General features: G+C 41.9%; 1 protein-coding gene across 3 annotated transcripts in view; it reads right to left on the reverse strand.

Moving 5' to 3' along the window:
- LOC138981495 (vasoactive intestinal polypeptide receptor 1-like) overlaps positions 1 to 12,967 on the reverse strand; it is a 229,091-nt gene that overhangs the window by 23,901 nt on the left and 192,223 nt on the right. For all 3 annotated transcript variants that reach the window (XM_070354436.1, XM_070354438.1, XM_070354437.1), the window contains 2 exons: positions 1,956 to 2,066; positions 641 to 768 (listed from right to left, as the gene is read on the reverse strand). In XM_070354436.1, the coding sequence (XP_070210537.1) occupies positions 641 to 768; positions 1,956 to 2,066 (239 nt within the window). The remainder of the gene's footprint in view (positions 1 to 640; positions 769 to 1,955; positions 2,067 to 12,967) is intronic.

Below are 12,967 nucleotides of genomic sequence, written 5' to 3' on the forward strand. Positions count from 1 at the left end.
TTTGTAAGCATCTCGACCTACCCGTTTTGAAAGTAAACAAACAACATACAACATGCACAGACAAATAAAGAACGGAAAAGAAGAATTGCAAACTTGCTTTGGTTTGAGTTTGGTGACTCGTAAGATGACCAAGAACTCTTCAGGGACATTCATTTTGAGAGCAACATTTACCAGTCACAGATTTATTTACTAGATGCTGAACGAGCCGACATCGACAGCTGGCTGGCTAGATTCCGAGACTGAGTCAACATCTCAAGGTCATTTGGGAGTAGCGTTGTCGAGTCAAACATTTATTCACTGGACACTGAACGGCAAGACAGCCGCTTGAATAGATGCAGTAACTGTGTCATAATCTCAAGGTCATTTGGGAGTAGCATTGACGAGTCAAACATTTATTTACTACTGGCTAGATACAAGACAGTCAACATCTCAAGGGCAGTTGGGAGTTGCGTTGACAAGTCAGTTATTTTCTACTTGAATGTGCCTGCATTTCATATCTTCGTAACAGTCAGTGCACATGGTAATTATTCAACGTTAAAGTCAGAAAACGTAATATTTGAATAATTTGAGTTTGACCATTTTGTGAATGTCTATGTCTAACTGAAGATAGCAACAGCTGCTGTGTTCTTAATCTACTCACAATGATGAGTTCAGAGATTTTGCCCTTGCCGGGCTTGCGGATGCAGGCAGAGAAGTTGGTCCATGGCCTGCCGGAATCTGGGTGGTGGTACCACGTGCCGTTCTCCTGACAGTGCCTTGTGGCGTACTCTGAAATTGCAACCATCCACATTGACAGCAAAGCATGTTCGTTCAATTATGTCTTAAAATTTGGTACACACGCACAAGCACTTACGCACGCCAGCGCACTTACGCACGTGTGCATGTACACACACACACACACACACACACACACACACACACACACACACACACACACACACACACACACACACACACACACACACACACACAGACCAAGTAAACGACAAAACGACCAACCAACCAACCAAACACAACTTTTTTTTTACCTAAACTGGGGAAAAAATTATGCCCGTAGGCCTACTATTAATTCAAACTTTATATGCCCCCAAAGTCACAGGTAGGTATCTTGTAAACAATAAAAGCAACCCATTTGGGTAACAGAGAAATTCAGGAAATAACCCTGTCGGTTTTCATGTCTTGTGGAAGTGTTGCTTTCCCTTGTTTTTCTTTGCTTTTCCATAGAAACACTGAGACAAGCTACACATGATAATTGTAGTCATAGCTCAGTGTTTCTATGAAACACAAGGTAAAGTAACTCTTCCAGAACCCGTACAAGTTTGACAGAGTTATTTCCGATCATTATTGCTGCTACAAAAGAATGAATTGAATTATACATTATCAATAATATTTATATTAAAGGTATTATTTCTGAACGCCTGTTGCTGTTGTGCACGTGCAACATGAACTTAAATTTAGAATGCCAAAATGTTAAACTTTGTGTACGAGGTCAATTTTTATCACAAAGTCTGTACAACGTTTAAACAAAAACAATCTTGTATAGTCCCGTGATTTACTGCTAAAAATTAACCTGTCATAATTTTAAATCTTCTAATTTAAATTGCTTTTTCATGCTTTAACTTGTGTGCGTTTGTGTGTGTGTGTTAGTGTGTGTGTGTTTGTGTGTGTTTGTGTGTGTGTGTGTGTGTGTTAGTGTGTGTGTTGTAAGTGTGTGTGAGTAATCAGTATATATATATATATATATATGTGTGTGTGTGTGTGTGTGTGTGTGTGTGTGTGTGTGTGTGTGTGTGTGTGTGCGTGTGTGTGTGTGCGCGCGCGTTCATACGTATTTGCGTGCTTGTAATTGTTGTTTATATTGATGTGAACAATTTGTATTGTGTGTTTATTCAGCCACAATGTAATTTCTCTTTTGAGATAATAAAGTATTATTGTTTTGTATTGTATGTACTGACCGGCCTGGTCAAAGCCGTTGATGTAGGCCGGACAGGGCTGGTACCCCACGGTGCCGGCCGCTGTGTCCGGCCAGCACATCACATTGTCCCATGTCCGGTTGCAGAACAAACCTGCAACACACATAAACAACACAGCGATCTGTAGTGTCCACGCCATGCAGTTCATCTATGAAACAATTCTCCTCATTTAATCGACCTTTAAACAAACAAAACTTAAACACGCTCAATATAATTTACCTAGAACGATGAGGTATTCTGTTCACATTGCCCTTCATAAAACGGACACAGACTGACAGACACACAGAGACAGACGTACAGACATAAAGACAGACAGAGACAGAGACACAGACAGAGAGAGACACACACACACACACACACACACACACACACACACACACACACACAAACGGACACAGACTGACAGACACACAGATACAGACATACAGACATAAAGACAGACAGAGACAGAGACACAGACAGAGAGACACACACACCCACACAGACAGACAGACAGACAGACAGACACAGACAGACGACAGACAGACAGACAGACAGACAGACAGACAGACAGACAGACAGACACACACACACACACACACACACACACACACACACCGGTACGACATGGGCACACTAGTATGGTGCTGCTTTGAAGCCGAAGCTTTCGTTATAATTATATGAAGACCTGTGATACAACAATGATAGTGCAAAAAAGTGACAAGGTCTCAGGGGCGGATCCAGGGGGGTTTCCGGGGTTTCCGGAACCTCCCCCCCCCCAAGCCTAAAACAAATTATATTAAAAAAAATTAACAAATGAAATTAAAATTGAGAATAAAGAAAAAAAGGATGGCTCAGATTGCACCAGATTGCTCCATTTTCCTTGTTTTTATCAACATTTTTCGGAGGAGCAAGCCCCCGGAACCCCCGGAGGAGGTTCGAACGCTTCGCGCCCTCAACTAAACGCTTCGCATCGTCGAATTGTCCCTAAAAGAAATATGGACCCCCCCCCTCCTCCCACCTAAAAATGATGTGATCCGCCCCTGGGTCTTCAGCTTTGTGAAATAAGGCGCAAGGGTAAAGGTCCAAAGCCACATTCATTCAGTGCTGAAACTTCACAGACACAAAAATAAAGCTCACGAGTTAATTTGTCACCAGCAAACTCTTGCAGCAGTTTGCACATCCTGGAACCGAGACGAGAAGGTCTTGCTGTTTCCCCCGAAAGATATCCACTTAATTAAACCGTGCTAGCATTAGTGAATTGCCCCGAGGTGTTTTGTGCCGCACTGTAGACAAGCTGATACAGTGGAACTCCCCCGGCTTCTATATAAGACCTACAAAATCAGGTCTTTAAAAGGAGGGAGTCTTAAAATGGGGGTAAATTTACTAAGGCTATGAACTGAAAGTCTGTGAAAAGATGGTCTTAAAAGGGAGGGGTGGGTGGGGGTGGGAGTCTTAAAAGGGGGTTCCACTGTAATGGGATGCGGGATACGGAGACTGAAAAGGTGGAGGGAGCTAGGCAGATGACAGTAACTCTGTGATCAATGTTGCAAAAGTAGCTGTACGTTTTCCCTTCTTTGTCTCGTTCGATGACTCCAGGACATACGGCAGATTCCCTTTGACTTTGTAAGTGCCACAACAAATCTGAGAAAAACAGGTCCTTAAATAGGAGTTAAGCTTAAAACGGAGGTTATACATGAAGAACATCTGGACAAAACGAGGCCCTTTAGGGGTGTTAAAAGGAGGGATCCCTAGTATAACTGATATTCTGATCTTTGGCATGTCTAACATCATAATGATAACATGTTTTGATTTTTGAAACACAGGTCTTATTCTCTTTTGCCAAATGCCTTGACAATAACGCCGTTCCTGTTTTATTTTGCCAAATGCCTTGACAATAACACGGGGTTTGTTCTCTTTTGTCAAATGCCTTGACAATAACACAAGTCTTATTTTGTTTTCTTTTGCCAAATGCATTGACAATAACAAAGGTCTTGTTTTGTTTTGTGTTGCTGCATGACATATAACACAAACACAGGTCTTGCCAAATGCCATGATAATGACACGAGTCTTTATTTCTTTTGCAAAATGCGTTGACAATAACAAAGGTCTTGTTCTTTGTTTTGTTTTGCCAAATGCCATGATACGGCAAAATGATCGTCCAACCCATTACGCTCTGTCGTATACGTGGTCACAGAAGTACGCCCGAAACTCGGTCGAAGCGTGCACTCAATCCAACTAATAACATCTGGCCTCCAAGAAACTCGGTCGAAGCGTGCACTCCATCCAACTAATAACATCTGGCCTCCAAGAAAATCGGTCGAAGCGTGCACTCCATCCAACTAATAACATCTGGCCTCCAAGAAACTCGGTCGAAGCGTGCACTCCATCCAACTAATAACATCTGGCCTCCAAGAAACTCGGTCGAAGCGTGCACTCCATCCAACTAAAAACATCTGGCCTCCAAGAAACTCGGTCGAAGCGTGCACTCCATCCAACTAATAACATCTGGCCTCCAAGAAACTCGGTCGAAGCATGCACTCCATCCAACTAATAACATCTGGCCTCCAAGAAACTCGGTCGAAGCGTGCACTCCATCCAACTAATAACATCTGGCCTCCAAGAAACTCGGTCGAAGCGTGCACTCCATCCAACTAATAACATCTGGCCTCCAAGAAACTCGGTCGAAGCATGCACTCCATCCAACTAATAACATCTGGCCTCCAAGAAACTCGGTCGAAGCGTGCACTCCATCCAACTAATAACATCTGGCCTCCAAGAAACTCGGTCGAAGCGTGCACTCCATCCAACTAATAACATCTGGCCTCCAAGAAACTCGGTCGAAGCGTGCACTCCATCCAACTAATAACATCTGGCCTCCAAGAACGAGGGCGACGCAAGAATGACGGGCATTCTTAAACACAACGACGTAGACTGACAACTCCTCGACATATTGTATGTTTATTGAGGTTATACCTCTGGCCAAATGTTGCCAACAGAATCGAAGCTGTAGACGTCGCAAGTACAATGAGTCATCATTCCAGAAATGTCAGCGCCGTTGCTATGGTTACAGATAAACGTTAAGTTTACAGAGAGTCTATTTTGACATCACATTGATTGGAACCAACATGTTCATGGGGGGAATAGGCTCTGGCAGACTTTTCCTAAAGAACGGACTCTGGAATTAGGAATAATCACGCCATAAATTCCAGCAACGCCTCTACAACCTAACACAACGGCCTTAAAAATACTGTTAACCGTGCTTCTTTGATATGTTATTTCAAATGGAAGCGTATTCATCCATTTGGTTTTGTTTTTGTTTTCTAAACAGAACACGAAAACAACATGTGAATGCTCTGGACTCCTTCCAAAGAGCAAATACGTCGTAAACAGCCAAACACGAATCCATCATTCAGGCTCTTTAATGAGCTTTAATGTATGGCTAGCCGCCTCCGCTCTGTCCCGATGGGAGAGAAACTTGCGGTCAGAACAACTCGGAAATTGTAAGCACAAGGACCATTTGCATGATCGATGATTCTAGATGAGAATTTAGAAAATGAACTCAGAGAGAGAGACAAAAAGAGAGAAATAAAGAGAGAGAGAGAGAGAGAGAGAGAGAGAGAGAGAGAGAGAGAGAGAGAGAGAGAGAGAGAGACAGAGACAGAGACAGAGACAGAGACAGAGACAGAGAGAGAGAGAGTCTTTACCGGCTTGGTTACCCGGTCCAAGTGTACTCTTTACAACTTAAGAGTTTTCAGTCGCGTTGCTAGACTTCATTGACCCCAGATCAGTTGCCTTACTTGATCGTTTCTGTGGCATGATATACACCTCGTTGCCAATGGTCACGCATCAAGGAGTACGACATCGATATTTTCTCCCATTCAATATAATAAACCACAGTAAACTAGTGGCGTGGTGCCGATGCAGTCTGCTGCAGCCAGTGCAATCAACAGAAGCACTGAGGTTGTTCGCCCTATTGTCTTTTTCAACTACTAATGCAAGGCTTGAATCAAAGTCAGTGTCCCCTCTAGACACAGGAAACGGTGTGGCTGCATGCATTCAGCTCGCAAACAACAGAACAGCGATCCGCTTCTCTGAGGTCGTGTCATAAACCTTTTATCCTACATACGTGAGAGAGACACCCGTGAGATAATAATCGTTCAAATCACACGTGTGTATATCATGTAAATGAGGTCATGTCAAGCAAGTCTGGCAGGGACCTGTTTTTCCACTGCTTATGATGCCAAAGTCACCGAGACAAACGTCATTATAGAAACAAAAATTGCGCTCGCTAATTACCCTCGATGAATCTTTAGAACTAACACGTCACGCCACACGTTTAGAGTGACGTTTCTTTGCTTTGACGTAATAGATTGAACGAGGCTTTAGAAGAGATCGAGGTTCCAAAAACAAGCGTCTTCAATTTAGCTGCCCCGACGGCAAGACATTTTCAGAAAAATACACATAAGTACAGGATGTAGGATAAATAGAATACTACATGGCTTACTGTGTCGTACCAGATTTACACTCGTTGCTTTTTCAAATAGTGAACAGCTCGCTTTCGCTCGCAGTTCAATATTTAAAAAAACAACTCGTGTAAATCTGGTACGACACAGCAAGCCATGTAGTATTCTCTATAACTTGCACCGGCCATTGCAGGAGTCGTAGAATTGTGGTGCGTCTCTGGGGCCCTGTAATTAGCATGGTTCAGCCTGCGCAGCCTTTGACATGGTCACTAACGAGCTCCGCCTACTCATCTCTGAGTGCAAAGTCATTGCTCACAGCATGATCATTTATCTGAAGATGATGGCTCTCCTGATAATGAAGCCACGAGGATGGCCTATTGCCAGATGATTACCCTTAGTGCTACAATGTTAAGAGCTGCCAATTTAACACTATGCGCAAGCGCTTTATTGTACATTACTGTACTTAAGTGCTACCTACGTACGCACTTACTAATAAATGACTGACTTCCAATCGCTCTTGCTGTGTGAACTTTTGCCACGGAGCAGATCAAGGTTTAAAGGAGACAAGCAGAGGCAGGCGTATGTCTGAAAGAATCCTACCTGCAATTTCCTGATTTAACTGATATGTGAATGAATCTCAAAATGTTCCGTTTTCTTTCAGTATGTGTCGTCACTTCCAAGGGGCTCATTCGGGAAATAGCCAGAGTTAGGCCTACTTCTCCGACGCATGCACTATCAAACGGGGGAGAAAAGAATTAGTCGGCCATTGTGTGAAATACAATGTGTCATGCAAGTATAGCAGCGATGGTCTTATCACGGACGCACGTGCACGCGGCGGGTGTGTGTGTGTGTGTGTGTGTGTGTGTGTGTGTGTGTGATCGTGTGTGTGTGTGAGTGAGTGTGGTGTGTGTGTGTGCGTGTGTGTGTGTGCGTGTATGTATGTGTGTGTGTGTGAGTTAGTGTGTGTGCGTCTGTGTGTGTGTGTATGTATGTGTGTGTGTGTGTGTGTGTGTGCGCGTCCGTGTGTGTATGTGTGTATGTATGTATGTATGTATGTGTGTGTGTGTGCGTGTATGTATGTGTGTGTGTGTGTGTGTGTGTGTGTGTAGGTGCACATGTCATGGTAGTGTAACAATAGAATGCGAAAGTCTCGAAATTCCATCCAACATAAAAAAAGAAGAAAACAACCTTTCTCACCACATGTGATAATGTGTAATGAGATAATTATGCGGAACCATTCTCCGAGCACCACAAAGACTATCCAAATAAAGTGTACCACGCGAATAGGACTATATAGAGATATGATGCACTGGCAGCAAAAGGACAATCCATGTCAAAATCACAGGGCAGCAGACAAGTTTGCTCTGTGCAAAATATGAGGATCTGCAAACATCAGAAATCATGAATAAGCGACACGCATGAGCAAGAATCGATGATTTGTGCAAACAGTGGGCTTTTAGGGAAGGAAATTTATGTCCAGCAATATGTGCTGCAAGGAAATTGAATGAATAAAAGCCAAGCTGGTCAAAGGAAAGAAACAGAGACAGTCGGACGGACAGACGGAAGGACGGATGGACAAACATACCGTCGCACACATGTACGCATACTTGCACCAGCGCACACACACACACACACACACACACACACACACACACACACGCACATACACACACACACAAACAAACACACACACACACACACACAGACACACATACACGCACACACACACACACACACACACACACACACACACACGCACACACACACACACACACACACACACAGGCATAAAGACAATGACACAGACAGACAAACAGACAAACAGCTATACAGGCATACTGCTTGCATCCAAACAGCTAGACAGGCATACTGCTTGCACCCAAACAGCTAGACAGGCATATTGCTTACACCCAAACAGCCTTTTCCTCACAAGTTAATTTTAAGAATGTCAAAACCTAACTCCAAAACCTGTTTTTCAACAGGGTGTAACCAGTGCAAATATAGTTGTATTACTAGCAATGCTGTGCTGTTTTTCTTCATGATTATAGTAAATACACGAAATGTCAAAATCAGTAATTGAAATGGATCTTTAAGAAAGTCATATTTTTTTAATATCATTGTCATTTAGCACCAAACAAAACCGCCCAATGACACCGACGGTATAACTACAATCCTTGCCGAAACTGCTGTAATGACATTTTCAGTGTGCCTTTCTCGTCGCAAAATAGAAAAAAAAGAGAGAGAAAAAATAATAGATAAAAAAGCTTAGCTTAATAACTGTATGTACATTTAATTCTATAGAAGGCAAAGTCAGGCGTTTTTCTCGCATGGGAGTTCCAGAAAACGATGTTATGAAATATTTTTATTTCTCAACTTTAAAATCCCTTTGTAGCATCCAATCCTCTTGCTGTCCAACCTCCATCTTTCGAGCGAAGCGTCTTTAAGTTACATTCATGCAAGTGCTTTGTGGCACGGCCACGAAAATATTGTGACACAGTTTCCTGCGAAAAAGCAGAGGTTCAGAAAAATCGAAAATAAAAAGGTGAAAAAAGGAAAAAAGTCTACATTCACGTGGTTGAAACTTCCTGTTATCGTCTTTAGATGAACAGAAATTTTGTTTTCTGAAAACAAGTTCGTAAGTTTGTGAGAAATAATCCCCCCCCTCCCCCTCTATCCCCTTAATTCATGTTATTGTAGATGTTTCTTATTTCTCTACCGCTCACGCACACGATAAAAATAGCTACGTGTGTTCATTGGAAGCAATAAGTCATCATAACAAATGTTTCTCTTTGGCTGCATTTTTGAAAAAAAGATTAAAACAAGTCAGGAAACGGATATACAAAACGTTCTCGAAATAATGAACGGCATATACATCTCCGAAACACATGATTTCAAGTTATAAAACTAAACTCAAACGAAATGTTAGGGCTTTCGTTGCCAGGAAATGCCAAATAATTGAGGTGATGAAAATGTGTCAAAATGAAGACAAAAAAAGACAGATGCGCAGACTCAGCAACAACAGAAGAAGAAGAAGAAGAAGAAGAAGAAGAAGAAGAAGAAGAAGAAGAAGAAGAAGAAGAAGAAGAAGAAGAAGAAGAAGAAGAAGAAGAAGAAGAAGAAGAAGAAGAAGAAGAAGAAGAAGAAGAAGGAGAAGAAGAAGAACAACAAAGAGAACAAAGAAAAAAACATCCAGAATTTTGTCAGGCAGTAGTGTGATACAATTCATAAAATAAAACGAGCCCTCGGTACAGCGCTGAGTGTTGACACGTTTCAAACCACTTCTTCTTCTTCAGCATTCCAGAATTTTCTGATTACGTGCCCATTTGGGATCCCCAAACTATACTCTGAGAGCATAGTCAGCTTCACTGCGCTTTCGTTGAGTAGGCATGCTGGGTATTTTTATAACCCACCGAACTCCGACATGGATTATAAGATCTTTTCCGTGCGCACTTGGTCTTGTGCTTGCGTGTACACACGAAGGGGGTTAAGTCACCAGCAGGTCTGCACATAAGTTGGCCTGGGAGATCGGAAAAATCTTTACTCGTAACCCACCAGGCGGCAGCGACCGGGATTCGCACTTACGACCTCCCGATTAGGAGGCCGACGTCTTACCACCACGCCACTGCGCCCGTCGTTTCAAACCACTAAAATAGGAAAGGACGAAACTTTACAAATAAAAGGGATGACGCTGTCAACGTATTGAGCACAAACATTAAGCTTTTTATAAAAAGAAAAAGTCCAATCCCGGAACGAACGAATCGGCATCTCCGCGGGGTCTACTATTACTCGGGACAAAAAAGTCGATATGAATGATTAATCCATATCGTGATGGAATGGGTATTTAACGTCATGTTAGACTGAGGGACAGGTTAACAATTTACAGTAAGACAACCGATGGAAAATCTATGACGAGGGGATGAGAAAATGATTTCTGTGCGCTGGTTGAACTCCGGTTTAAAGGGATTGGATTTGACACTCACAAACACAAGCGCGCGAACGCACGCACGCACACACACACACACACACACACACACACACACACACACACACACACACACACACACACACACCACGAGAGAGAGAGAGAGAGAGAGGGGGAGAGAGAGAGAGAGAGAGACAGAGAGAAAGAGAGAGAGAGAGAGAGAGAAAGAGAGAGAGAGAGAGAGAGAGAGAGAGAGAGAGAGAGAGAGAGAGAGAGAGAGAGAGAGAGAGAGAGAGAGAGCGAGAGCGAGAGACAGACAGACAGTCAGACAACCCACACAGACACAGAAACAGAGAGATAAGAGACAGAGAGAACAGCTCGAGCACGCACAAGCAGTTTTACGTCTAATTTTGTCTTCATTGCACAATAGATGTTCCAGCAAATATTTGAACGGCTTCTTAATTTAGGTTATTTTCCGAAGTTCCCCAATAGTCGACAGATTTATTGAACATATCAACACAACATTCAGCCTACATAACGGCATTTAATAACAGAGGAGGCGCTAGGCAAATAGTTTGATGAACCACAACAGCGCAGTAAATTAAGTTCGAGAGGTTTAAATTCGTGACTCAGTCGGTCACCAGGACAGCGGGGTTCCGGCCGGTTAGCGTAATCTTGGGTTTGAAAAATCATACATCAAACCTCGAATACATCCAACCCCAACGATCACGACACGCTTCTGAGTAGCACGACCGAAAGACAGACAGACAGACAGACAGACAGACAGACAGACAGGCAGATTGGAATTAACAGGAAGGCAGACAGTTAGCAAGACAGACATATATGTCGGCATGATGACATAAACGCCTTTGGGTGAGATGCTGTTCCTTTTTACATTTTTTGACTAAATGTTTTAACATAGAGGGGGGAATCGAGACGAGGGTCGTGGTGTGTGTGTGTGTGTGTGTGTGTGTGTGTGTGTGTGTGTGTGTGTGTGTGTGTGTGTGTGTGTGTGTGCGTGTGTGTGTGTGTGTGTGTAGAGCGATTCAGAGTGAACTTCTGGACCGATCGTTATGACAATTTTCATGAGAGTTCCTGGGTATGATATCCCCAGACGTTTTTTCATTTTTTCGATAAATGTCTTTGATGACGTCATATCCGGCATTTTGTAAAAGTTGAGGCGGCACTGTCACACCCTCATTTTTCAATCAAATTGATTGAAATTTTGGCCAAGCAATCTTTGACGAAGGCCGGACTTTGGTATTGCATTTCAGCTTGGAGGCTTAAAAATTAGTTAATGACTTTGGTCATTAAAAATCTGAAAATTGTAATTAAAATAATTTTTTTATAAAACCATCCAAAATTACGTTTATCGTATTCTTTATCATTTTCTGATTCCAAAAACATATAAATATATTATATTCGGATTAAAAACAAGCTCTGAAAATAAAAAAAATTAAATTATGATTAAAATTAAATATCCGAAATCGATTTAAAAACAATTTCATCTTATTCCTTGTCCGTTCCTGATTCCAAAAACATATAGATGTGATATTTTTGGATTAAAAACACGTCCAGAGAGTTAAACAGAATAGAGATATAGAAAAGCGTGCTATCCTCCTCAGCGCAACCGCTACCGTGCTTTTCTGGATTGTTAATTTCACTGCCTTTGCCACGAGCGGTGGACAGACGATAATATTTATGGTCTTGCGGAAAAAATGCAATGCGTTCAGTTTCATTCTGTGAGTTCGACTGAGCTTGACAAAATGTTGTTATTTCGCCTTACGCGACTTGTTATAAATTTGTTATTGTTTTTACATTTAGTCAAGTTTTGACTAAATGTTTTAACATAGAGGGGGGAATCGAGACGAGGGTCGTGGTGTATGTGTGTGTGTGTGTGTGTGTGTGTGTGTGTGTGTGTGTGTGTGTGTGTGTGTGTGTGTGTGTGTGTGTGTGTGTGTGTGTGTGTGTGTGTGAGGGTGTGTGTGTGTAGAGCGATTCAGAGTAAACTACTGGATCGATCTTTATGAAATTTGTTATGAGAGTTCCTGGGTATGATATCCCCAGAAGTTTTGTTTCATTTTTTCGATAGATGTCTTTGATGACGTCATATCCGGCATTTTGTAAAAGTTGAGGCGGCACTGTCACACCCTCATTTTTCAATCAAATTGATTGAAATTTTGGCCAAGCAATCTTCGACGAAGGCCGGACTTTGGTATTGCATTTCAGCTTGGAGGCTGAAAAATTAATTGATGACTTTGGTCATTAAAAATCTGAAAATTGTAATTAAAATAATTTTTGTATAAAACGATCCAAAATTACGTTTATCGTATTTTTTGTTATTTTCTGATTCCAAAAACATACATATGTTATATTCAGATTAAAAACAAGCTCTGAAAATTAAAAATATAAAAATTATGATTAAAATTAAATTTCCGAAATCGATTTAAAAACAATTTCATCTTATTCCTTGTCCGTTCCTGATTCAAAAAAACATATAGATATGATATGTTTGGATTAAAAACACGTTCAGAGAGTTAAAAAGAATAGAGATATAGAAAAGCGTGCTATCCTCCTCAGCGCAACCGCTACCGCGCTTTTCTGGATTGTTAATTTCACTGCCTTTG

The sequence above is a fragment of the Littorina saxatilis genome, linkage group LG12 (assembly GCF_037325665.1).
Source record: "Littorina saxatilis isolate snail1 linkage group LG12, US_GU_Lsax_2.0, whole genome shotgun sequence".
NCBI classification, from domain to species: domain Eukaryota; kingdom Metazoa; phylum Mollusca; class Gastropoda; order Littorinimorpha; family Littorinidae; genus Littorina; species Littorina saxatilis.